Source organism: Mustela putorius, unplaced genomic scaffold (assembly GCF_011764305.1).
Source record: "Mustela putorius furo isolate JIRA1106 unplaced genomic scaffold, ASM1176430v1.1 tig00537350_pilon_pilon_pilon, whole genome shotgun sequence".
NCBI classification, from domain to species: Eukaryota; Metazoa; Chordata; class Mammalia; order Carnivora; family Mustelidae; genus Mustela; species Mustela putorius.
The window spans coordinates 8,383,338-8,410,366 of NW_025422471.1; the positions used below are offsets into that span (position 1 = coordinate 8,383,338).

General features: G+C 36.3%; 1 protein-coding gene across 5 annotated transcripts; it reads left to right on the forward strand.

Annotated features, from left to right (window-relative positions):
- The first annotated feature begins 2,500 nt into the window (after window positions 1-2,500).
- On the forward strand, window positions 2,501-25,637 carry SPATA9 (spermatogenesis associated 9). Of its 5 annotated transcripts, none has more exons than XM_045074429.1 (5): window positions 2,501-2,547; window positions 2,885-2,973; window positions 10,647-10,874; window positions 20,114-20,209; window positions 25,188-25,637. In XM_045074429.1, the coding sequence occupies exons 2-5, from the start codon at window positions 2,908-2,910 to the stop codon at window positions 25,473-25,475; spliced, it is 678 nt and encodes a 225-aa protein (XP_044930364.1). In that variant the 5' UTR covers window positions 2,501-2,547; window positions 2,885-2,907; the 3' UTR covers window positions 25,476-25,637. The 5 variants fall into 5 exon arrangements, with proteins under 5 accessions (XP_044930364.1, XP_004769971.1, XP_004769972.1 ...); XM_004769914.3 differs by having other exon boundaries at window positions 2,502-2,706; XM_004769915.3 differs by having other exon boundaries at window positions 2,502-2,700.
- The last annotated feature ends 1,392 nt before the right edge of the window (window positions 25,638-27,029 follow it).

Genomic DNA, 27,029 nt, shown 5'->3' on the forward strand with positions numbered 1-27,029 from the left:
AAGCATTTACCATCAACTGAGATGTACATAGTTTCAGAGCATGCTGTGAGCTGGAGGAACTTAGCACTGGAACGGACAGAAGTAACCCACTTGTGAGTTGGCACCCAAAGGTGGTGGCTTCCAATCCAAATCCTTGACTGGGCCAAGGTTTAATCTTAAAGAAGTTGTTCTTGAGACTTGACATATTACTTGAAATCGGAAGTATAGGTCCTTATCATTTGAATTTGAAGTAGGTTTGAGGGAAGGATCTAGTTAGGATGGTTATCAGGATTCCAGCCAGTTGTGTGAAAAATCAAAACAGGCTGAAACCCATGTGAACAGGGAAAACTTAGTATTGACTTTTCACCCCAATTTTGCAAACTTTCTCAAAGCAACGTAGCTGTTGTAGGTAGGGGCGCCTGAATGGCTTAGTCGGTTAGGAGTCTGCCTTCAGCTCTGGTTATGATCTCAGGGTCCTGGGATGGAACCCCAGGTCCAGCTCCCCGCTCAGTGGAGATTGCTTTTCCTTCTCCCTTTTCCCCCACTCTGCTCACTCGCTCGCTCTCTCTTTCTCTCTCTCTAGCTCTCATTCTATTTCAAATAAATAAATAAATAAAATCTTTTAAAAGCAAAGTAGCTGTTGTATATTTACCAATGGCTGACATTTATCGAACATATCTGGTCTGTTAAATAAATCCTGTCACCTTTTGAAAAGTAAAATTTAGGTTAAGAAATTTGCCCAAGATTACACAGCCTAGCAGGTAGATAAGTGATAGAGTTGGAATTCAAATCGGAGTCTGACTGAGTCCCAAAACTCTTTATTTTCTAATTAAGCTTCTATTGCTTTCGCTTACAGTGTGTAAAATGTTCATTTTACATTTGCTTTGTGCAAATCAGAGATTCTCTTCTTTCTGTATTAAAGCCTTTTAAATACAAATAAATTTGAAGGGCTGTTACAAAATTTGGAGGTATTTTTAACCTTTTCCAATTAATGTTTGTAAGTATGGAGCCCTGTATTGTGAGCTATAAAGAATAACATTATAGCTAAAGAAGATAACCATTAACATTATTTATTTTGTCTAACTTTATTACCTGAAATAACATAAGATACATAAGGACATGGATATAATTAAATTAAGTCAAACCTGTAATATGATCAGATACGGTCACAAATATAAAATAAGTGTGACAGGGTGGGATTTTTTGAAATCTCATGACCCTGTCTTTTTTTCATCAGTCCTCTCTCAAGGAGAGTGATTGAGAAAGCAAAGACAACAAGAACTTTGTTAACATGACACAGAGTCTGGTTATGCTCTAGGTGTGGACAATATTAGCATGAGAAACTTTTTTCTTTTAGATTTGTTAATTTCATAAGATACTGAGGAGGATGAGAGCTAATAAAAAGAAAAAAAAACTGGATGAAACCAATTGGGAACTAGGACAGACATCAGGAGATGGGCAGATGGGTGAAAAGAACATAGGGGTGTCAGTGAGAGTGGAGAACAGGAAAGAAGACCAATGAGAGAAGGGACAGCCAACTCTTCCTCTGGGGTAAATTCTGATAGGCACATATCGTAATAGGACAAATAAAGGGTTACATTTCTTGCAGACTTTCATCATTGTCTAATAAGATTTCTTTCTGGCAGTGGATTGCAGTTTCCACATATTAAGAGTATAATTATCTTAAACATTAGGGTCATGATGGAGGGACGCATGTTCTTCTAAGGTTAAGTGAAGTGTTTGTGGTGCAGAGAAGAGTGTTCTCAGACAAACTAGGACTACAGGCAAACTGAAGGTGGGGATCTGGCGGGCTTCACATGATAGAGAAGTTTTCTGATGGACATTGTTCTCTTTCCTAGACAGCTCCAATGAACAAACCTCTAGCACTCACAGCTTATGCTTGCTAAAGACAGTGGTCTAGCTACAATCAAATATAAAGGCTTCAAATTAAAATGGGATTTGTGTTAATCAACTCTGAATTCATCCACACTAAAATATTAACTAGGTATTCAATCAAATCCACATGATATGAAGTTCTTCTTATATTTGATAAATGGAAAAGAATGAAGTGGGATAATACTAGGAGGGAAAAAGATGAGGAAGAAGTAGAAGAGGAAGGCGGAGGAGGAAGAGGATTTTAGATTTTATAATTTTGCCTGTGGTGGACCTAGTGATCTTTATTTGAGTGAAGGAAAACAGTCTGTTCAGAAGTTTTTCTGAAATAACTGCTGGTTTTCTTTTCCTCTTGGCATCATATGTGAAGCATTTCTTTTAAACCATATGCCAACTCTTTTCAAAGGGAGCTTTGTTCTCAGGTGATCCATTAATTGAGGTATCATTGTAGAAGTTGGGGCAAAATTCCACATAATGCAGAACTCCTTAGTATGGTTTATTTTTCATTCTCCTGTCTCCTCCCCTTACGCCTTCAAACACATTTCTTCCTCTTCTCATTGCCAGAGTGATTTCAGAAGATTCTGTAACAAGCTCTCAGAGGCCCATTGTGCAGTAACAAAGAATTCTGTCAATGAGCTGTAGGTTCTGTCCTTGCCTGCTTTCCTGGGTGGAAGGGTACCTTCATCCCTCATTAATGGCAGAGTAGGACAAGTGTTGCCCTGGCCTGCAAACTTTCCAAGCACTAGGAACCCAAGCAAGAATTTGTCATGCCAATCAAACCTGTTGGGTGGATATGTGGGCAGGTGTTGAAGAACTTTTCTGGAAGAAGTATATGTAATCTTGCTGTAAAGGGGATATGGGTGTGGGATACAATGGGGAATAACATCCCTTAGGGTTTACTTGCTTTCCCAGGCACTTACAAAGTGGACCCAGCATCCAGGTTCTTTTGAATTGTGGTTAGGTGACGATTTTTGCTAAGCTCTTTTGTCCCCCTAATTTCTTTTTGTTTCAGTGGAGGGGATCCAGAAAGTCATCATGGACCTTATGGATGAGTTTAAAGATGAATTCCCTACCATCCTAAGATTATCACAGTCTAATCAGGTAATGCGATTTCATAATTTTGAAAAGGATTATAAAAAGTACATTGTATTTTTAATATCCATTATTTAATGCTTGACTTTGAGATCAGTGCCTGAGCCTTAGGAAGAAATTAATTTTGCCTCAGAAGAACACATTTCAAATCTCTGAATTGTTCTATGAGAAGCAGAGAGATGGACAAAAAAATGAAGTAGATAAATTAAGTTTAAAGAAAATCACTGTGCTGTTAGATTGGAAATGTGGAGCTCTCTCATAGCCACAATTGTAATGTATGTGGTTTGCTACATTTGCTTAAGATTTGCTTAATATTAAAAAAAATTTGCTTAATATAAAAATCAGGAAAATACCTAGATATATTTTAACTAAAATATATATGGCAATTAAATCACTGGAAAAAAATAACTGACATAAATTATAATAATGAAAAGATAACTGTGGTATGAGTGTATGTTTTAATGTGGAAGAAAATAATGATATCAGATTAAACAAAGCATATGTGAATATGTTTTATATAATGTTTGTTCCCAAAAGGATTTGAGCCAGATAAAATATTGGGAATGAAAGAGGGAATAGGTAAAGAATTCTGAGACATTTGATCAGGAAAAAGTAATATCTTATAACCTAATTTACTTTAAAGTACACAGCTCTTAATGGAAAAGTATATTTAATCATCTAGACCACAGTTGGAATAGAATATGTTGTAAAGTTACATGGTACAGAAATAATTTCCTCATCCAGATATCAGAGTTTTGGCAATGTCAAACATGAGGAACATAGCTAAAACCTGGAAGTAAACAAAAAAGCTCTCTGAGTAACACAGTAATCACGAAGTCTATATATTTCATTCCAAAGGAGAAATATTAGAGCCACTTTTAACCATTCATCCAGACAACCAGGCATCAAACATTTACTAAATACTTTGCTATTGTTTGGGACTGGGGAGAGGGACTAGAGAGAAAAGACAGGATGCTTTCAGCCAATTAGCTTAATGTAATCAAGACAGAACTGTAAACAAGTAATTGTTTTAGAATATAGTAAGAGGTAAATCCAACTTAGAGGAATGAATTGCTCTAGCTAGGATGGTCAGAGAAGGCTTTTTGGAGGAAGGATGCTTAAATTGGGTTTCAGAGAATGAATATGAATTTTCTAAGTAAAAAAAGGGAGAGGATAAGTAGACAGGAGCAGAGGAAGCAGTGTCAGGACAAAAAGTGTGAAACAGCATAGGGTGTTCTCAGTATATCATGTAAATATGAACGAATGGCATGAGCCTTGAGTCTAGACTTAGAGGAAGGCTGATACTGAAGTGTAGGTATCTGGATACCTAGTGGTAAGATGGCATCCCAATGGTGGTCCACTAAGTAGGATAGAATCCAGACCGCAAACCAGATTTTATAAATCTGTATATTTTAGACTCGGTGTCTAATTGCTTCCCCCTATTTCATTCCCCCAGTTTTAGTATAAAGTCTTTTATTTATTTATTTATTTATTTATTTATTTATTTGACAGAGAGAGATTACAAGTAGGCAGAGAGGCAGGCAGAGAGAGAGAGGAGGAAGCAGGCTCCCTGCCGAGCAGAGAGCCCGATGCGGGACTCGATCCCAGGACCCTGAGATCATGACCTGAGCCGAAGGCAGTGGCTTAACCCACTGAGCCACCCAGGCGCCCAGTATAAAGTCTTTTTAAATGTTGGAGATTTTTCTTGAATATGCACTGGAGTGTTAGAGAAGGAATGGGCAGGTAACCGTGCTTGGTCTAGGATGTAAATGGCTAAGACTGGCACAGTCTGGAAAGCCCTGTTTCCCCTTCAAGATTGTGATTCTTTCACCATTGGCAACATTAAAGGAACTGGGTTTAATAATCTAAGAAATTGCAACTTTCTTTGTAATTCTCTTCATCTCTTCCTACCCCCTGAATAGCTTCATTATCATTAGAGCCGTAAATTTGGTTTAATAGCGAAATAGGTTGATACTCTGATCCCAAAGAAAGAACTCTGAGTTCCTCTTTCCAACTCATTGAAGTTATTTACTTATAAGAACTTTACCTCATCCAGAGAATAATATAAACATAGTTACTTTATTTCTCATTTTCAACACACTCACATTGTTCTTTTTCCACGGTTTACTTTGCTGACATTGGCAAGAAATCCAAGTTCTTAGGGGATATTGTAACAGATTGAAGTTACTTGTACTTCAAAAATAAATCATTCAGAAAACAATGCTAATACTTCAATAACTAAATTATTTTTAAAAGGTTGGATTGTAAATACTACAAATCTGATTATTTTGGAGATGATCCATAATTCCCAAACATACTGAAAGGAGTGGTTTTAAGACTACTTAGAGGATTTTAATTAATTGGGTTGGATTTTAAATCTCTAAATTTCATAATTAGTATTTAAAACTTTTTAAAAAGTTGTAGGCATTTATTTATTTAGGAAAAGGCCATCTTGTTGGGCAGAAACAAACAAAAGATTGGTGGGAATAATGGTGGGATTTTTATAGAGGGATATATCCAGAAAAATGGTTATTAAATAGTTCTTTATGACTAATGATTTTGAAGGAAATTTTCTTCCTGGGACTGAGGGAAGTTAATTTTAGAATCTTGGTTTGAGGTCATGTCTTCTAACATCATGTACTTCCCAGTCCAACACAGACCCCAGTACCATCAGTATCCACTTCCTTTAGCAAAAAAGTGAATTTTAAAGGTTTTCATTTGCAAGTTACAAATAATTTCCATATGAGGATTTAAAAATATTAAACTTTCACATTTGAACAAATGAAAAACTATATTTTACAGTTAGGAAACTAAAAAGTTTAAATTTAGAAAATCTTTACTTGAATGCGAGAAATCTTTTGTGGTGAATAAGGTCAATTTTTGTGGTTTTAATTATGAAAAGCAATTATGTGTTTTATTCTGTAATTATCTTGAACTTAACCTTATACTATAAAATTAGGAGTTGTGGGATGCCTGGGTGGCTCACTCAGTTAAGCATCTGCCTTTGGCTCAGGGATCAAGTCCCGCGCTGGGCTCCTCACTCAGAGGGGAGTCTTCTTCCTCTGCCTACTGTTCCCCCTGCTTGTGCTCTCTCTCCTTCTCTCTGACAAATGAATAAAATCTTTAAAATAAAATAAAATAAAATAGGGAGTTGTAAGCGGAACATATTAGAATCCATACAAAACTTCAGATTTTTATAACTGTATATATACTTTTCTGAATTCTCTTGGCTTTTTTTTTTTTTTTTTAACATGCAGGACTAAACTCTTGGGGCTGGACCAGTGATGTCTGGAAATTACTCTTATTGGTATAGAATTTCTAAATATGATGAGATTAGGACTGTGTTCTATAATTCAGTTATATTTTTGTTTTTGGTGAGTTGTTTCTAGTGGGGCACCATCATAATTGTGAAAGTTACAGAGCACATTGTACACTGAAAACTTTCAGGGTGGTTTCTAATTTAGTATTTGGTATATTTCTCTATTTCCCCATGATACTCTTCATTCATTCATTTCAACAAATATTTATAGAGTACCCTACTATGTGCCAGACCCTATTTGAGGTACTGGGGAAAGATCAGTGATCCAAATAGATATAAAACACTGTTGTCATAGAACTTACATCCTAGCGAAGTAAAAAAACAAGAAACAGGGAAAATAAACTATATATTATGTTAATGGTAGGTCTTAATAAAAAGAAGAAATTTAGAAGAGATATGAAATAAGGGTAGGGACAAGGAGAACAATTGACCATCAAGGTAGGGTGACCAAGAGGGTCTTAGTGAGAAAGTAATTCTTGGATTAAGACTTGAGGGAAGCAAGGGAGTAAACCTCAGTATCTTTGAAGAATCAAATGGCAACGTAGCTAGTGCTAAATCCCTGAGGTGAGAGTATATTTAACAAGCTCAACAAATAGTGAGGAGGAAAAGGAAAGAAAAAGATAATGAGGTTAGGGAGGTAAGGAAAAAACAACTCTTGTAGGGCTTTGCAGACCACTGTTTGTAATTTGGCTTTTAGACGGAGTGCAGTAGGAAGCCACTAGGGCAGCAGCGCAGAAAAGCAGGACAGGATCTGTGTTTTATTTGTGTGTCTGTTGCGGAGGCGTTGAGGAATAGAATGAATGTAGGCAAGGACAGAAGTGGAGACCCTGAAGGAGGCCACTTTACTAGTCTGGAAAAGAGCTGGTATATAAGTGCCGTGGACGGAGTGTTGGCATTGGGGGTAGTGAGAAGTGGTCAAATTCTAGGACTGTTCAGAGAAAGAATTGAATAAGATTTGCTGACAGGCTGGTTTTTTGGATGTAGAGTAGTAAAAAGCTGATGTAATAGAAATTGGAGTTCAGCATTAAAACTGCTGATGATAGAGAGATGGGTATGTCTCTAAAAAAAAAATAGGAAAGCAGGATATATTCGAAGAATGGGGCTCAAATATTGAAATTTGGAGCAGGATTCTTGAAACAATCTGATTAATTGATACTGGGTTTCTTGTAGTAAATCATCATTGCCTTTGTGTGTCTCTGAGATGGTGGTGGCAGGGGGGAAGGGAGTGGAATTTCTTTTCTCACATTCAGTAACATAGTCAGGTGATAATGATGACAAGAAGAATCATGTAAACTTGCACATTTTGCAGCCATTTCCAGTATGCCGAGGACAAGAGTCAAAACAAAATAAACCAGGGAAAAGAAATGGGCACTTCTTCTTTTGGGGTCAGCATTTAAATTTAGACACATGGCTTGGTAGAAAAATATATAACATACATAGTAGACAAAGGGAAAAGCTGATAGCTCAAAAAAAGGGGGGGGGGAACCCTTTTATTTAACAAATTTTCTACCAGAGCCTATTTCAAAAATTCACTGAAGGCAAGAGTGAATTAGAATCATCACTATAAACTGGTGACTATTTTTTTTTAAAGATTTTATTCATTCACTTGACAGAGAGATAGATCACAAGTAGGCAGAGAGGCAGGCAGAGAGAGAGGAGAAGCAGTCTCCCTGCCGAGCAGAGAGCCCGATGCGGGGCTCGATCCCAGGACCCCAAGATCATGACCTGAGCTGAAGGCAGAGGCTTTAACCCACTGAGCCACCCAGGCACCCCTATTTTTTTTTTTTAAAGAGGAAAATCTCATTCTCCATCTCCAGGACTGTAAGTAGCTTCTCCTCTGTTGTTTCCTTTTAGGTATCCCCCCCCACACACACACACACCTACTTTACGTGCACCTCAGGGTCTAGATTTGGTTTCTAATACTGTTCTGAAAAGCAGTAATGGTTTTCTAGGGAACAAGTTGATTATATGTTTTATGTTAGGAAAATAAAGATGGTCAGAAATATTTTGTTGCTAGAGGAAATATTTCTTTCAGAGATTCAGAGATATCTATGAAAGTATTGAAAAAGGAGAGCATTTTAAAAACTATGAAGGTAGAGGTACCTGAATGGCTCAGTCCGTTAAGCATTTGCTTTTGGCTCAGGTCATGATCCCAGAGTCGTGGGATAGAGTTCCACAGTGGGCTTCCTGCTCGGTGGGAGTCTGCTTCTCCCACTCTCTCTGCCTGCCGCTTCCCCTGCTTGTGCTATCTCTCTCTCTGTCAAATAAATAAGTAAAATCTTAAAAAAAAAAAAAACCATAAAGGGAAGCATAGTCATCAAATTGCAATGATTTCAGCATTAAAAGGAAACAAAGATGATGTTAACTAGGAACAAGTTGAGTCTGTTGGAAAAAACTATGAATTTATGACAATACTAAAATGAGAAATATAATACAAAGTACACTGAAGTGTTATTGTAATGCACACCTGAATTTTTAAAAATATTGTTTATAATAAATGCTATATTTTTCTCAACACAAGTTATATGATCCTACAGGAAGGTTTTGATTCATGGATTATCAAATACAAATAGGCTTATTTCTCTACACAGGTATATATTTAGAAAGACAATCTTGTAAAAGAGGGGAAGGTTGAGTCGATCAATCTAGTATAGTGTTTGGGGAAATTAATCAAGATTAGTTAACAGAAATACCTGAGTAAAGTCAGTGAATCCAGGCCAACAAGTACGGATCACCAAGATTTTGTAAAGACACAAAACAAGGAGAGGGAAATTTCATAAAGTTAGTGTTTCATCTGCAAAAATGAAGAATCCTTAAAACACTGAATGACTGTGTAGACAAAATTTCAGCATGGTGGAACTGTCCACATCCCACTCTTGTTCGCCTTGGCAATAGGGCTCTCACCTTTTGATTGTAAATTATGAGAGAAAACACAGTAAGGTAAATCAGAAGTAAAACCAAACATTCTAGCTGCTCCAATTTCAGGAGGAGTTGGGAGGGCGAATCAGTGAAACAAAGCATAAGATCACAAGAGAAATTGAATCTGTGTGTAGGAACTCTGGATAGTGCAGATCATCATGGTTTCTCTCACCAGTGTGCTGGAAACCAAGATACAGTATCAAGTGATTGCACCCATGTCTTATTTTGCTTGTCCTAACTGCTTTTAGGAGTTGCTCTGCTCTAAATTGGCTTGGAATTGCCACAATTCTAGCAGCCCACATCTCCAATGGCCTTCTCCTGTTCGTATTGACTAGGGGGGCTGAGACCAAAGGTGGGATAATGGGACTTTTTCCAGTCACGTTAACAGATGAAATCATAATGTGACACCAGGTGCTGCAGATGTACATCCTCATTGACAGACTAGTACATTTTCGGGTGATTTCCAGTCACAAAGGCTAAAATGGTAAGAGAAGCACTGAACTTCAGTGACAAAAACAGCGATAATAAAATTATATCTTCAGGATAATGGCTGAGGCATTTAAAGGACATACACAATACATTAGCTCTTAATGCAACTATATGTTGCTCATTGTAGGCCAAAACAATCCATCTAAAAGATGTTTTGTACTTATACATATATTTGGATTCAATAAATAGAGACTTGAAGTTGCTTATTTGTGTTATAAACCATTAGTTCCCCCGCCCCAGTCATATATGAAAAAGCCAGAATAGCCCATAAAATTGCTTAAATGAATAATGGCAATGATCCTTGCTGTTGCCTGGAATGCAGTCTGACCACATTGTAAGTAATTTCTCTGCGGTTCACTTTCTGGTACAGCAAGGAAGGATCTACATGTCATATGTTTTGCTAATGCCACAATTTTTTTCTGTCATAATGCTCATAAGTTTTGAAGTTTTTAGAAATAAAAGTTCCTTAAGCTTGTGAATTAGTATATAAGGCATTTGTTTTTTTTAATATTGTACCATACATTATGTATGAATGCTTTAATCATTTACATTTTTAAAATACACTGGGGAAATATTTGTAACAGTTTTGAATAAGGATATTTAATGTTTTAATAATTCAAACATTGAGTAATATTTGAATAAGAACTGCTTACTTTTAAAAGCGCTCTTTAAAAAAAAAAAAAATCAATGCAAAAATAAACCCAGAGAGAAAAATGAAAATTTTAGGTCTTTTGGCTAGTAACTTAAATTCTGGATATTTATGCTGAGGCAAAAATCATACATTTAATTCAAAGATTTAGGTACATGGGGCGTGGGATATAATTATTGGACACTGAGTATGCATAGGCCCATGCGTAATGTGCTGTTAGGTCGTACTTGGTCTCAGTCTGGAGTAGGTTGTAATAATTCATGCGAGAATCACACATCAGTCACTTTTTAGAGGCTTATTTTCCAGAAAAGAGAACCCATGCAGAAAACGTCCAAAATCAGAATGGCTGTTGCCTTAGCAAGGATCAACCGAGGAACATTGATTCAAGGATTAAACACCATATCCAGATCCTCCAAATCAGTGGCCAAACTTCTGCATCCCCAGCTTGCTTGTAGACTTCTAGAGTTAAGGAACATATCGCATCGTTTGCTGAGGGAAGTTAATGCACCAAAACAACCCCTCTATAACGTGCAGGTGAGCTCATATTAACATTTGCACAAGATACAGCCTCTTTTTTAAGAAACTGTTTTGAAATTGCAAGATTTGAAAATGTAGCTCATTTGGTTATCTTACATATGAAACAAGAATAGTTGGATAAGAAATGAATGGTTTGGTCTTTTTTCAATATAGTGTATATGTCCTGATTTAAATAAATCTGAAAGAGGTGGTAATGTGGGCTTTTTTTTTTTTTTAATTTATTTTCGGCATAACAGTATTCATTATATTTTCACCACACCCAGTGCTCCATGCAATCCGTCCCTACTTGGTTATTTGATTGAGCTTTATGAAACTAAATTTCAAATGATTCAACCTAAATATCAGCATACAGATTACCGCTTATGTTAAACCTAAAAGGAATCCCATAAGCCTTAAAAATGATTGTTTTGTTCCTTTTTCCCCCATAACCTTGCTGTGTTTCCAAGACAATCTTTATTTGACTTAACATATTTGAATATATTCAACCATAAACTCATTTTGGTAGATCCACCAACATCCAGTGTATTTCAAATTACAGGTTCTACATGGTTTTATTGAGGCTCTGTTATATTTTGTTAAGGACAACAGCTCTTAAAGCTTTTTCAGGACCAGTTTCTTTTTCCTAAACTTTGTGGCATAGAACTCTGAATTTTTCCGCTTGGGCATTATTCAAAGCATTCTAAATGTTTGTTACAACAATTGGGAATCTTGCAAGCCTGGCATCTAAACCCGAGAGTGAATCGTTTGTTGTTGTTGTTGTTGTTGTTGAAGGGAGAAGAACCCTGGCTCAAAGAGAGTGAAGCCAAAAATATGTATTAGTTCATCTAGTTGAACAATTCAGAGTTGATAAGGTTTCAGGGTATAGGTACTCAAAAGATGCCTTCAGGGTCCTGTTCTCTTTCCACCCATCCTGGTTCTGCTTCCTCTGTATTGACGCCATCCACAGACTGACTTTCCCTTCATGGTTACAAGATGATTTGCAGCTGTTCCCAGGACTCCATCCTTCCAGGTTCCATAGAGCCCCAAAGAATGACAGTCCTTGAGCCAGCATTCCTGGCCAAGTCCTGGGGTTCTCAGAGAAAGGCATACCTCTAAAGCAGGGGAATGGGATGCACTGTTTGACCTAGGACTGCCATCCAGACCACATGACCAAGAGAATGGGGAGAGGATGAATCCTCAAACAAAATTTGGGTTATTTCGAAAAGATGAGAAAATGGATGATGGATGGCTAAAATAAACAAAATATCCATTACATAGGAATCTCTCTTTCATCAAAGACTTTAACATTTCCAGAAATCATGGGATAGCTCCAGCTATGAATTGCCTGAGAAAGCAATTATAAAAGGCTCCGTTATAATACCTGAGGTTTGAGAAAGTAAAAAATGTTTTGTGTTTATTACCTGCTGGATTCTCTAAGCAGTATAAACGTTATTCTTGTATCTTTAGTATGTCAAAAAGAAATACAGCTGAGATGTATAATTTCCACTGAAATACATTTCTAAAATGAATGTTTCACCTTGATGTTTTTTCCCTTGCATTGTTAACCTTTATTTTTTATAGAGGGTTGATATAAGAAATGTCCTTTGAAGAATATTTCTGTATGTATTACAAAATCACACTTAAAGACACTGTCCATTATATTATACAGGCTTTCTTTTTGCTTCTCTTTGCTAAGTCAGAACTGAAGAATCTGAGGTTTTACACTATTTACGAGCTAACAAGTTAGCCCGCCACAGCTGTACAAACACACACTCTGATAGAAGACACAAGACTCCCTTGAATCAGAGACCGAGACTGTTTATTATTAACTTCAGAAGCAGCAGCCAGAGCAATATTTTGTGTCATTTCCCTAACCCCTCAGTTCCCACAGGGCAATGCAGTGAGAGCCACGTGTTCCCTATGCATGTAGTAAGTTACATCACAGGAGAGGAGCCTGAAATTAGCAGACAGCTTTTTTAGGAGTGCTGGCCTACTGGCCCAGCCTGAGAGAGAGGGACAGAGAAATAAAGGGAGAAAAAGAAAGAAGGGTTTGGGGGAGAGAAGTAAATGTTTCTAGAGGGTTTGCAGAGAAGGTTTTATCTTTAGTGCCCTAAGACATGTCTTGGGAAGTACATCTCTAGATCTCCCTGGAGAAATATACTTTCTCTAGCTTCTAAAGCTGTTAGTTATTCCACCATGTCCTTTGTTCAGAAGGCCCAATTGGTACAGGAATGAGAGACATCCACAGAGAAATGCTTCCCAGTACTCATGAAAATTCAGTGGCAGGAAAATAATCTGTCTTTCCAGTTGAATTTATGTTTCCTTTTACCCAATAAGGAGAACTGAAACAAAACAAAACACATTTGCCTTTTTGCCCTGTTTCACAGGTAAATTTAGAGCTTAATTGTGATGATGTTTTCCAGGAACCTGACGTGAAAGAAGCAGGTAGAGGGAGTACTTGACCTATCCAAGGTCCTTGTGCTGACTATGACTGTCTCTATGACATCAGTTCAAAATCAACACCCATAAAATTTCTTCTCCTGTGCTCTTATTCTAATTGTCTTAGATCCCAGCTTTAATTTTTTTTAACTCTTATCAATAAAATATTTCAAAATATATGAAAGGTAGTTTATCAGAAGTCCCACCCAAATGTAAACTGGTAGTAATATTTTGCAGTATAAACTTTGGATATCTCCTTTATAAAAATATAATTAACCATGTCCTGAACCATTCCCTGTTTTTTTCTCTACCAAATGTGATCATTGTTCTGAGGTTGATGTGAGCATTTGTGTGCATACTTTAATAGTTTCACTACATTTGTATACATCTATTATTCTCCATATATTTAAAATTTATATAAATGATATACTGTATGCATCCTTCTGAAACTTTCTTTTTTTACTCAACATTTTGAAATATGTAGCTATGGTTTATTGTTTTATCTTCTTTATAGTATCCCATTGTAAGAAAAAATAATCCACGGTTTATTACTGGACAGGTGGCCAATTTAGTTTCCTACTTTTTGTTTTCCAAACTGTATTTCTTTGAACACTCTTGTAATTGCCTCCTTATTCTGTGTGTGAGAGACATTCTCCAGGTATACGTATATGTCTAGAAGAGGAATTACTGGGTCATGAGAGTTGCATATCCTCAATTTTATTAGCTGTTGTCGAAATGTTTTTCACTTTCAAAATTCAAGAATCATAGTGATTCTTGAATCTGAGAAGAATTTCTTTAGTTCTGGAATGTTCTTAGCCATTGTTTGTTCAAATATTACCTCTTTCTCATTTACTCTAATCACTGTTTCTGGAGTATCTGTGAAACATACCTTGGACCTTTTCATTTTATTCTTTTTTTTTTCATTTTTTATTTTTTTTAATAAACATATTTTTATCCCCATCATTTTATTCTTTATGTCTATTTGCCTTCCTCATATTTTCCTTTTGCTTTTCTCTTTTTGATACTTCCTGGGACATATACTCACACACCTAAGTTTTTCCCTTTAGTTCCTGGCACAGGGAAATTTTTTTCCTTCTATCCTTCCTTCATTCCTTCCTCCTTCCTCCCTCCCTCCCTCTTTTTTCCTTTTTTTGTTTTTTTGTAAACTCGGTCTTTTATTAGACTTTTTGGAGTTTGATTTTTTTATGGAATTTCTAGGGCTGTTTATATGGAATTTTTAGAGAGTTCCACATTAGCCCAGTCTGCCCTACTACTGGAACCAGACGTCCTTCTCTGGTATCTTTTACAAATTTTAATATAAGATGGTTACATTTCTTTCTGGAAGTAAGTGAAGTATTATTCTACCTTTTCATTTATTCAACATATATTTATTGAACATTGACATGTAAAATCACTAGGTTGGATACTAGGATTCATAGATGTCTCACTCTTGCCCTGAATGGACTGTGTGGATGATAGGCAGTGTTAGTGGAGTATAGCAAGTTCGTGATCAGTGTGTGCAAAGTGTACTATGGAAGCATCAACAAGGGGCATAGAATTCCACAGAATAGTCAGTGTTGGCTTTCTAGAAGATAATACTGGATCTTGAGAGAGGAGATATTAGCCAGGTGAAGAAGTAGGAGAATTATCCCTGGAAGTGAACAAGTAATTAAGATACTGAGGTCAGAGAGAGCATAACTTATCTAGGAAATGTAAGCAGTTCCATATGGCTAGAGTGAGACAAGTGGGAACAGTCTCAGATCAGAGATCCCAGGGTCCTTGAGGGTTAGGAATGAGAAATAAGCTTCACTCAGATGATATGTATTAGGGTGGAGAATCAGAATCACTACTAAGAGGAATTACATTATAGTGAAGATAATGGCCTGGAGAGTCAAAGAACAACAGAGTAATTAAGAGATGTGGCAGAGGTCAATGGATGGGTCTGTAAATGGAACTTTCCAGAGTACCAGTGTAGCAGAGAGATAAGTGGCATAACCTGAGGGAGCTACACCAGCCCTGGTACATACAGTGCTTGGCTGTCTTCCCACAGTGACAGAGTTTCGCTCACCCAGAGTGGATTCCAGCATGAATTCCTTCAAGGATTGTCAGGCTGCCTTTGTCAAAGTGGAGCTTTCTGGTATGCAGAAGTAAAAAAAAAAAAAGTGAAATCTGAAATTGCCAATGCAAGGGGAATATGCTTTGTAGATGCATGGAGGACATCACTTTATGTAGGAGGGTAAGCAGCGTACTTAACCTATGGGGAGGTATTAAAGATCCTGATCTTCATATGTCTGACTTGTCACTGATCTGAGAATAATTAATGATAGGAAGATACTTTTGTACATAGAGCACCTTAAATGGTTCTACCAAAACTCTGTTGGATATTATGTAGCTGGGGATGCCAGTCAGGCAGTTTACTCATTCAGGAACAGGTAATAGAGGAGCATTTTCATTAGGACAATACCTATGTCTAGGATAGTATGTCAGCCCTCTAAAGTGGTCTGAGATGAAGCATACAGTAATAGTCTCCTCAAGATATTTAGAATATGAATGTTGTTACAGGAGCTCCTTGACAGTATGACCAGGCCTTTCTGATTATATACTCAGCCCTAGAGCAAGGCCTATTTATGTTAGCATATTCAAAGATATTGAGCCCGATATAAATTATCCAAAGACCCAACTGATACAAGCGACCTGAAGAGATCCGAGGACTTGTTGTAACATGAGCATAGTTGGAGTTGGTCTTCTCCAGCTTGATAAAAGAGACTTCCATTGCACCTGTCTTCACGGGTGCTGAGTTGGGTTGTTTCTCAAACCCTTCCAGTTTATGCAGCACTGAGATTATAGCAAGTTATCTGCTATTTCTAAAAGGGTCTCAGGAATGGAAAACTCTGGTTAGATCATTTCTCGGTGGTTTTCAACAACCCCAGCATCAGTACTTACAGAATGGTGCATCTGCTTAGCCTTATGAGCTGTCTGGATGAGTAAAGCTTACAGCTGCTCTAGGCTGCAGTGACCTAGATAATCAGCCTGAATGCTGACTTCAGCCAAGACACGTCAGCTCCCAGACATAGTTGTTGACTTTGGCAGGGCAATGCAGGGCCACAGGAGCTCTTGCTATGATAGAATCTTCCTTATATATGCCACAATTCTCCTTATAATGGCATGGGAGATGACTATTTATCCTTGGTACAGGCACTGTGAAGTGGTGTAGGCCAGATATGGGCAGAAGTGAAGAAAACCCTCACCATCTACAGTGCCTATGACTTATGTGGATCCCAGTGCACTTGTGCTCCCTTTTTTAGGAAGAAGATCAGGTATTTTTCCAAGTATAATTTCTTCCTCACCCCCAGCACTTCAATGTAGACTGGGATTTAAACTCAAACATCACATATTTTGTGTAAAGAAATATATGTAAACCTCAAAAACATCAGGAGTTTCTACAGGTCCTAGATGGGCCTGCCATGAGGTTATCTTGGGTGGTATAATTCAAGAGCTGGGGAAAAAGGACAATTCCTAGAAAGTAGAATCCCTGGAATCTTGATGACATAACTTCTCCAGGTCAGCCAAGAGGTTGGGCCATTTGAACTTTTATAGGATCTTGTGAGTAAGAGCTTATTCAAGAACAGTGTTCTGCAGGATAGTAATAGGCGTCTCTGCCTATATGAAGTCAAATAATTTTCTTTACTGTGGACTGCTAGGCGTCCTTCCTGGGTTCTTGAATACTGTGAGTGGTTCAAGCAAAGACAGAGTCATGTAACTTTTCCAAACCTACAGGAAATACTTTCTTCTGGGCCTATTAACCAGTCATTGCTCCTTGCAACACTTACTTGTGAATCACTGAGTTAAAGTTTCTCTATTATTTCCCCTAGTATCCTTTGAACAACATAACCTAAGTTGGGCCTTAAGGTTGATTCTTTAACCTTTAAGTCATCTGTAAGTGGATCTTTATTATTTTCTAAACTGCTTATAGTTTGCTTTTTTTGTGATTTATTTCAATTTTAACGAAAATAAGATAAGCACAGATACTTCTTTTATGAGATGAGGCAGTCAAAATTATATGACAGAGATGGAACTCAAAATTATGTCAAAGGAATTTTGTTAAAGATTGAAATGCTTTTACTATTGAGATACCCATATAGCTGAGATGTTATTATGAGCATATAACACATCCACATATATTATATATACATACATATTAATATTAAAAATTCGGGGTGCTTGGGTGGTTCAGTGGATTAAAGCCTCTGCCTTCAGCTCGGGTCATGATTCCAGGGTCCTGAGATGGAGCCCCGCATCGGGCTCTCTGCTCAGCAGGGAGCCTGCTTCCTCCTCTCTCTCTCTGCCTGCCTCTCTGCCTACTTGTGATCTCTGTCTGTCAAATAAATAAACAAAATCTTTAAAAAAAAAATTCAAGAAAGGAGTATATGGCCATAATATTGATATCAAGATTCTTTTAACTTAAATATTCAAAAATTAAAAAAAATTCAAAAATTAATATAAGTTTAAATAAATTTTTATAATTGGTTGAGATGATCTAAATACAACTTTTGATTTACAAATTTCTCCTATTTATTTATTTATTTATAATTTTTTAATTTTTTAATAAACATATAATGTATTATTAGCCCCAGGGGTACAGGTCTGTGAATCGCCAGGTTTACACACTTCACAGCACTCACCATAGCCCATACTCTCCCCAGTGTCCATAACCCCACCCCCCCTCCTAATTCCCCTCCCCCTGGCAACATTCGGTTGTGTTTTTTTTTTAATCATATTTTGGGTTTTCTTGTTTTTTTGTTTTATCATATACTATTCCTGCTTGTAGCAAGCCAAAAATGAAACAGTGTGGTTTATAATATGAAAAACATGTATTGGAAGTAGGTCATGAAATTGAAAAATGGCTACTTGCCAGGAGCCACATAAATTTTGGAGGAAATGCATTTTCTATAGGAATGATTTGTTACAGGAATAGCAAATATTTATTAAAAGCATTAAAATGGTGAAAAGGTGACCTTAGGCAATATCAGATTCATCATTCAGAAGTGTAACATATATCAGATATATAGTTTATTTTGAAACTTTGAAAAATAATCAGTTTTAATTACCTCAGGTGAAGGGCAAAATGTGAAAAAAAGATGCGGTGAAATAGAAACAGAGTAATTTCTCATGCATGCAGGCGCCACTTTTATTTTTACTGTATATGGCCTACCAGTTATTGGATATGGACTTCCCACTGTACATCCATATTTTCACAAACTCATTCCTAGGAGGCATTTTATTGGGAGTATATCTGCTTTCTTTCCTAACATTTGCTCTCTACTTATCTGTTTGTCTCCTTGTAGCCTAACAGTGGATACTATCAGTTTGATTCTTCTAGCAAGAGGGAAAGAGCAGCAACTGCTTTCGTTCCTGGAAACTCTTTCCAGAGCCAGGAACTCTGGGAAATTTTCCAGACCAGCTTATGGAGAGAGTGGGCTAAAAGTGCCTGTCCCTATTCCCCTATCTAGGAATCAGTAGGGCCTGAAAGACAGGAAATAAGAAGGAATGCCTCCCTGCCCTACTCCTGCCCTCCACCCCTCCCCGCCCTGCACTGCTCACCACAACTCCATCTCTTCGCTGATTGGCTAGATAGTATTCTTGGCTTTAGCATTCCATTAATCGCTTAAGAGAAAAGAAGGTCAATGGTGATGGGCGCTTTGTTCTTCATTCAGCAGTGGCAGCAGTAAGCAAAAACTGAATATACTGCAACAGGCACTGAAAACCCAGTGCCATACAAACGTTTGTTCAATAAAATGTTATGAGGCATTCTTCAGAAGCACATTTTAAGAGGCTGTAATACGCCATTGAGTGGATATTGCTTAATTTACCTAACCATTCTGCTATCAATTGTTTCCATTTTTCAGGGTCATAAGTAACTTTACACATACATACTGTTCTTTCTAGTTTGTGTGCATTTTTACTGTGCATTTACATGATTTTATTAGCTGCAGCCTGTACCTTCAGGAGTTATTGAAGCCATTGAGTGTCTTGGCACATACTTCAGAGGAGCATGGCTAACTGCCACTTCACTGCTGAATGGGAAGGGAATGTTTTTTCCAATGCCCTCCTTTCAGATCCTACTCAAGGCAACAGAGGTGACCTAGAAGAGAGAATGATTCTCCTAAACTAAACATATTGTTGTTTGAGGCAGAGACACCTATTACCAGAAACTAAAAACCTCTGAGAGACAAATTCATTTTTGGTGTAAACCTCTGTTGCAAAGAAGCATGCTGGATGTGAGTGCAGAGCATTTCCTGAAGCTTAATGTTCACCTAAGGTTAATGCTGGCCTTCAGCAGTCTCATGATTAACATTTCCAATCAGGTCATTAATCTGCAGGAAATGCTTTGTATTTCGATTACTGTTTGCTTAATGAAGAAGTGAAAAATTTAGTAAAGGATGATTACATGAATTTGAACAAAGACAAGACTGTTTTTCTAATATGCACAGTGGCACCCCCTAGTGAGCACACTTGTTAAATGTAAAAAAGTTAAAGTAATTTAGATTTTGGAAATGCAAGTTTTTTTATTGATCTTTTATAAGTTTTAATAGATCTGTCATAGCAAAAGAAAGTACCTTTTTGTAAAAATAAATAAATAAATAAATAAATAAACCAATATGTTTTCAGAATGTGAAAAAAAAACAAGATAGACCCAGCAGATAACTTTCTTTAGAAAGAAATATTTAAATTCTCATTTTACAGTAATATTTTAAAATTTAACATTGTAACACTGAAAACTTTTATTGTAATTAGAAAACTCTTTTTTGTTTTCGCAGGTCAGAAGGGGTTCTTTGTTTGAAATCATTTCTTTTCCGGCAAAGACTGCTTTAACTAGCATAATATGTGCTTCATATGCAGCACTAATTTATCTGGTAAGTTAAGAAAATTATTAGAATCTAGGTATAAATGTACTTATTTCATGTAATGTTAAAGATATAGATACATAGTAAATTCATAAACCAAGGTACTGTTCTCTTGTACACAAAATAATTTTACATTAGAAATTTACTTTTCTAAAATAATTACTCTTCTGAGGTAAACTCATTCCATTTCTGAGGCAAGTCAATCCATCAAAACCAAATTTACTTGAATAAAATTATTTTTATAAAGTTTATTATTATTTGGTCAAAACATTTTGGTTTTATTTTCACAGCTATAGTGGTTTTGTTTAATCCATTGTGCCATGGTTGGCTAAAGTTCAGTATTCCGTCATTTAAGTCTATGATATTGGGGAACACAAATATTAGTGTACTTTGAATTACAAGTTCTGTAATTCAAAAGTGTTCATTACAAAGTGTGACAGAAGGAGCGCCTGTGTGGCTCAGTTGGTTAAGCATCCAACTCTTGATTTCAGCTCAGGTCATGATCTCAGGGTTTTGAAATCGAGCCCCACATAAAGGCTCTGCACCGAGTATGGAGCCTGCTTGGGATTCTCTCACTCTCCCTTTACTCTTCCACCACCTTTCACAAATGTACTTTCTATCTCTCTCAAAATTAAATTAAAATACAATAAAAACAAAGTGTGATAAAAATATAAAGGATTTTATACATTATAAGGGGTTATTTTCTTTTACTCCATTGCTATTTATACTTACCTCTCAATTTTTTTTTCAAAAAAGTATAATGCAGAGAGAAAAGTACACAAAATCTATCTATCACACACATCAAGAAACAAAATGTAACCTTCATTCTAGAAACCTCTTTCTCACTTCCTTCACAGTCATGAACCTCTTCTACAAAGGATAACCCCTATTTTGACTTCAAATACCATAGACAGTTTAAATTGTATATATATTAAATAATATACTATATATTCTTTTGTATTTGTCTTTTTTTGCTCAGTTGCCATTAATGAGATTCATTCATTGCCTACATCAATAGTTTGTTGGTTTTCATTGCTGTGTAGAGTTTCATTGATTGAATCATAAATAATTCAATATATATCCTATATATATGTTACTATCCACACTACGGTTGAAATTTTTTATTATTTACAGTTTTGGCGACTGTGAATATGCTTTCTATGAATATTCTCATACATATGTTTTAGTAATATTTCTGAACCACAGAATATGTAGGTATTCATCTCTAGTAGATACTGCCCAGTAGCTGCTATTGTCTGTCTTTTCCATTTTAGCCATTCTTGTGAGTATGTAGTATTATCACATTGTGCTTGAATTTACATTTCCTTGATTATTAATCAGACAGAGTTCCTTTTACACATTAAGCAGACATTGGGATCTTTTGTGAATTACTATTAAAGTCTCTTCTGCTTTTCTGTTCTATCTTTTTTATTATTGATTTCTACTTTTGAAATATACTCTAGGCATAAACCCTCTTTTGGTTATTTCTTTTATTCTGTGACTTTCTTTTGCCCTTTTAGCAGTATCTTTAAACCAGACTTTTTTAGTTTTAATGTTGTCCAATGCATTAATCCTTTCTTTATGTTAGGTGCTTTTTAGATCTTAATTAGGGCAGCTTGACCTATATCCAAGGTCATGAAATCGTTCCCTCTGATATATTGTAGGAGGTTTATTATTTTAACTTTCACTTTTAGATTTATAATTCACCTGGAATTGCTATGAGGTAAGGAACAAATTTTTCCTCCATGGGTATTCCATTGATCTAACTCAATTTGCTAGGGAGAAAAAAATACTTTCCCTATTGCCCCAGTACATTTATTTTGTCATAAATCAAGTATGTTTTTATGTGTAGGTCTGTTTATTGACCCTCTGTTCTATTCAATTAATCTATTTTTCTATGTTTACACCGATTCAACATTGTATTATTTACAAGAGCTTTATAAGTCTTGATAACTGGTATAATAAGTCCACCCTTCAATCCAGGAGCATGGTATATCCCTCTATTTATTTAGGTCCTCATTATTTTTTCTTAATAATTCTTACAGCTTTTTTGTTACTTGGTCTTACACACTTTTGTTAATTTTTTAAAATCATATTGAGATACACAATAATAAAGATTTTTTTTCTCATTATTTATAGATTGGTTGTGGTCCCAATTAAAATATAAGCAGGTGTGTAAGTTGACTAATTTATTTTAAGATTTACAGGGAAGTGAAAAAGGTCAAGAATAGCTAAGACATCCTTGAAAAAAAAGTAAAGGAACTTACCTTTATAAACATAGCAATAGTTTTTTAAAAGAGCCAAACTTATATTTTGCAAGTGTTTAAAATTTTTGAGACGTGTTCAATATCTTAAATGTGAATCTCATACAAAAATGACATCCAACTGATCTTGGATGCAAAATGCTGCAATAAATAAATAAATAAATAAATAAATGGGTGGGATGAAATAGCTGTGGTGAAACTAAAACAAATAAGACTAAAACCAAAATTAAACTCTAATTTCTTGAAGGCGTTTGAAATTATCATCCCACATGACTTGTCATTCTATAAACTTTCTAAGTAGGTATTAGAAACAGTTTTTTGGTGACCTGATAATTGGTCATGTATGCACCCAGGGTCTAGGAGAGGTCAGGGCTGGAATTGTGATTTTGAAAGCAAATAATTATATGTTGGAAGTTAAAGTCCTGTGATTGGAACCATTGTGGAAAGAGTGAAAAGTCTGGAAGTGAGAAGAGTGGAAAATCAATGGGAATGTAAAAAACAGCAACATTTAAGGTAAGCTAAAAAGAAATCCATGAAGGAGACAAAAAAGCAAAAATCAGAAAAGTAGGAAGAGAATCAGGAGACAAAATATCAAGGAAATAGAGACTCAGGAAGTTATGAGCAGTTAAATGGCAATTACCAGGAGAAAAAAACAAGTAAAATAAAAGATTTGAAAAGTGTTCATTAGATCTAGTAGTAAAGAGGTTGGAGTCAACCATCTTGTAACTATCTCAGTGGTGTGATAGAATAAGGAAGACAGAAATATGCAGGTTTCAGTGAAGAGGAGATGATAATATCAAAGCCATGAATATAGACCCTGGTTTGATCAAGAAAAGCAAGCATATATAGCAGTCAAAGAGAGAAACAGCGTTCCAGGGACTTTTACTTTAAGATGGGAGATACTTGAACACATTAGAAGTTTCAGGGCAAGAAGCAACCAAGAAGGAGAGGCTGAAAAGGCAGGGAATAATTGTTAGAGAAGAGGTAGGGTATAGATTACAAATAAACACAGAGATACTGACTTCAGTCAAGACCCGTTTTTTTCTGTGACTGGGGTAGAAGTGGTTAGATTGGACACAGATAAAATTTTGTAGGTGAGGGAAGAAGAAATATATCAAATAGGACAGGGCTTCCTGATCTGTTTATGCGGGGAGGGGAAGGGAGAGAGAGAGAGAGAGCATGTACAGGAGGAGGCAAGCAGGGGGAGGGGCGGAGAGAGAGAATCTTAAGCCGGTTCCATGTCCTACATAGATCCTGCCACAGGGAACTCGATCTCATGACCCCGAGATCATGATCTAAGCCAAAATCAAGAGTCAGATGCTTAGTGGACTGAGCTACCCATGTGCTCCCCTAATCTTTTTTCACAACATGGCATACATAAAAAATGACCCTACTGGGGGATAAACGGATGAAGCTGTTTGTAGCAGGAAGTGATGGACCTCAAGGTTTATCGCTCTAGGTTGGGATACACTTGGATGCAAGTAACAAAAAATAGCTGGCAGTGCCTTAACTGATGAAGACATTTAAGTATCTCAGTTAATCAGAAGTCTAGAGTTAGGTGGTTCCCAGGTTTGCACAGTGGGTCTACAATGTCATCTAAATCCAGGACCTTCCCACCTTCCTCCTATGCTATCTTGTTTATTGTTTTGGTCCTTAGGTTTGCTGCCTCATGCTCAGGCATCCTATCTATATCAGAGTTCAAAGCAGGGGGGAGGGGATAGTTATTGAGGCAAAAGACAAAAGAATCTTTCTTTTCATATAGGAGAAAAACTTTTAAAAATCCCTCCTGACCTCCTCCCCGGCAGATATATTTTATTTTGTTGGCTAAAACAGTGTCACGTGACCATGTACTAACTGTAGGGAAGTGAAGGAAAGCATCTGGTATTCCCTCATTCTATAGTGTAGTGCAGGCCAAGAAAAAGAGGAGGTAGATCAGGAAGAAACTGAGGCCCTCAATCCTTTCTCTATTACCTTCTTTAGGAAAACCTTCTAAGAGTTTAAAGCCTATTATGTGAGCTTTAGGCATTGCTTTGGTAAGATAAGCTAGTTTAGGTCTTCTTATATTTTATGGATTGTATTATTCTTGTTGCTTGCCTTAAATAGCATCATCATCATCTTCATCATTACAGTTCTTAGTGATTCCCTATTTTCAGTTATATTTCTGTGTGTCTTGTTTTGATACTCAAAGTATTGAATGGCATTTTTTGAGGGAAATTGGATCATGTGCCTGCTTAGAAATCATTGATCCACTAGCTTACTAAATTCTACCTAATGTGTTTATGCCCCTTCAATTGTACACATAGGTATAAGCAAAGTGTAGGGGGAGAAAGTAAAAACTAGATGCCTACTTTGAGATATTAACACATTGGGGGACAAATTCAATATCCCAGAAAGTGTTTCATTAATTCAGGAGAAGAAAGGAGTCTCATTTAATTAAATCAGAGAGTAAAGATATAAAGCATTTAATGAATTGGGTGGAAAAGAGCAAAGCATGTATTTATTGAAGCATATTATGCTTTAATTTTCTTTCTAGATAGTGTTGTAATATATTTAGAACAAGGAATCAACCTCCTGATGTTTATCATATGCCAGGAAAAGAAGTGCTTCTTTATTAGAATAAGTAGATTAATGACTTTATGTTACACATTTTATTGGACTTATTATTGGAAGTTCAGTCGCTTAAAAAGAAACTACTTTTCAAAAAAAATTTTTTTTATTATTAGACAGTCTGTGTTAATGCTGTGTTGGAGAAGGTAAAGAAAATTTTCCAAGAAGAGGAATCCATAAGGCAAAAGAGAGAAGAGAATGAAAATCTTAGAAAAGCCTTTTCTGAGCCTGTGCTTTCTGAGCCTACATTTCCTGAAGGTGAAATCAAAGCAAAACCTTACAGGTCATTACCGGAGAAACCAGACAATATTGCAGATCGCCCCAAACTTCCTGCTAATAAGTTGAATAATAAGATCCAGGTTTTACATTCTGTGTTTGACCAGTCAGCTGAAATGAATGAATGAGCAAATTGGAACATAAGTATTACTGAGTGGAGCTTGAGAGTTATTATCTAATCACATTTCATCTCACAAAACCAGGAAACTAGTTTTCATATATTGACTGCTCTGCTTTAAAATGCCACTCTCAGGTATTTATATGATAGAGAAAATAAAGTGAATCTTGATGTAAAAGTATGACTATGATATTTTTTAATGAACAAGAAAGTGTACCCTTTGGAGGGTTAGACTTTATGCTATCATTTATAACATGGACATATTTATAATACATTTATGTTTTTATTAAAACCTATTTCAAGTACATTTCCATTATAGTTGGCCCTTGAACATGGGTTTGAATAGTACAGATCCACTTATACACAGATCTTTTTTGATAAATAAATTATAGTACTGGAAGTGTATATTCGCTTGCTTATGATTTTACAAAGAACATTCAAAATATGTGTTAATCAACTGTGTATATAATCAAGTCAGGCTTCCAGTCAACAGTAGACTATTAATAGTTAAGTTTTGGGGGAGCCCCAAGTTATATGTGGATTTCCAACTGTGTGTGGGATTGGCATCCCACCCCCAGGCAATGTTCAAGGGTCAACTGTATTCATCTTGGGGGAAAGTACCCTCCATATCAAAATGCTACATATCTTTTTCAGAGATCATAAAAGGATATTTATTTTCTATCAACAGGCTGCATAGTTTGAATCTGCCTATTATCGATCCTTTTTTAAACTCATCTATAAAGTTATGAAGGACTTTTAATTCACAGACATAATACATTTTAAAACAAAATATTATTTACAAGTCTTATAAGAGAGTTCTGTAAGTGAGGGTGGGATACGACATGACATTTTTTATTTCCAGATCTGAAGGAACACAGAAATCAAGAAATCATTCAGAATCAGAAATCAAGTCCATATTCCTCATTGTTGCCACCAGGTCCTGAGAGAAAATGCTTCTGTAACTGGCCAGCAAATGAGGGCCATTGTTTTGCCCGCAGAAGGCAGGCAAGAAATTTTGGTTTCTTCCACATGTCTTAAATTCTGGACACGTGTTAAGGCTTGACTGGTCATTGGAGTGTTAGCACCTGAGATAATGGCTATGATTTACCCATCGAGTGATGGTACATTTCCTGTGCTAGGTAAATAGCTACTGCCAGAAAAGTATTTATAAAAATCAAAGCTTGGGTCTTCAGTAGTCTGAGAAATGAGTAACAAGTGTTACCACTTCATGTTACCCATATTCCAGAAAAGGAAATGTAATAATGTGTAGCAAAGGTCTCGTAAGCAGACCCTTAATGATAGGTACTTAATTCATTTATTATTTATACAATAACCAAGGAAAAGAGTCCAGGTGGTCCCCCTAGAATGTTCAGTATTAGGTTTGGGGCTTTAATTAAAACCTAGGCCATTAAGAAGATTACTGTGCTTAGAGACAAAGTTCCAATTTTGACAGTTTTTTGCACTCTGAATTCATAATGTGATCATCTGGTTCTGATTCTACTTCTTATTTTCTACTATTTGCTGCCAAATTTTAGATGGTAAGCACCCAGAGTGTTACAGTACG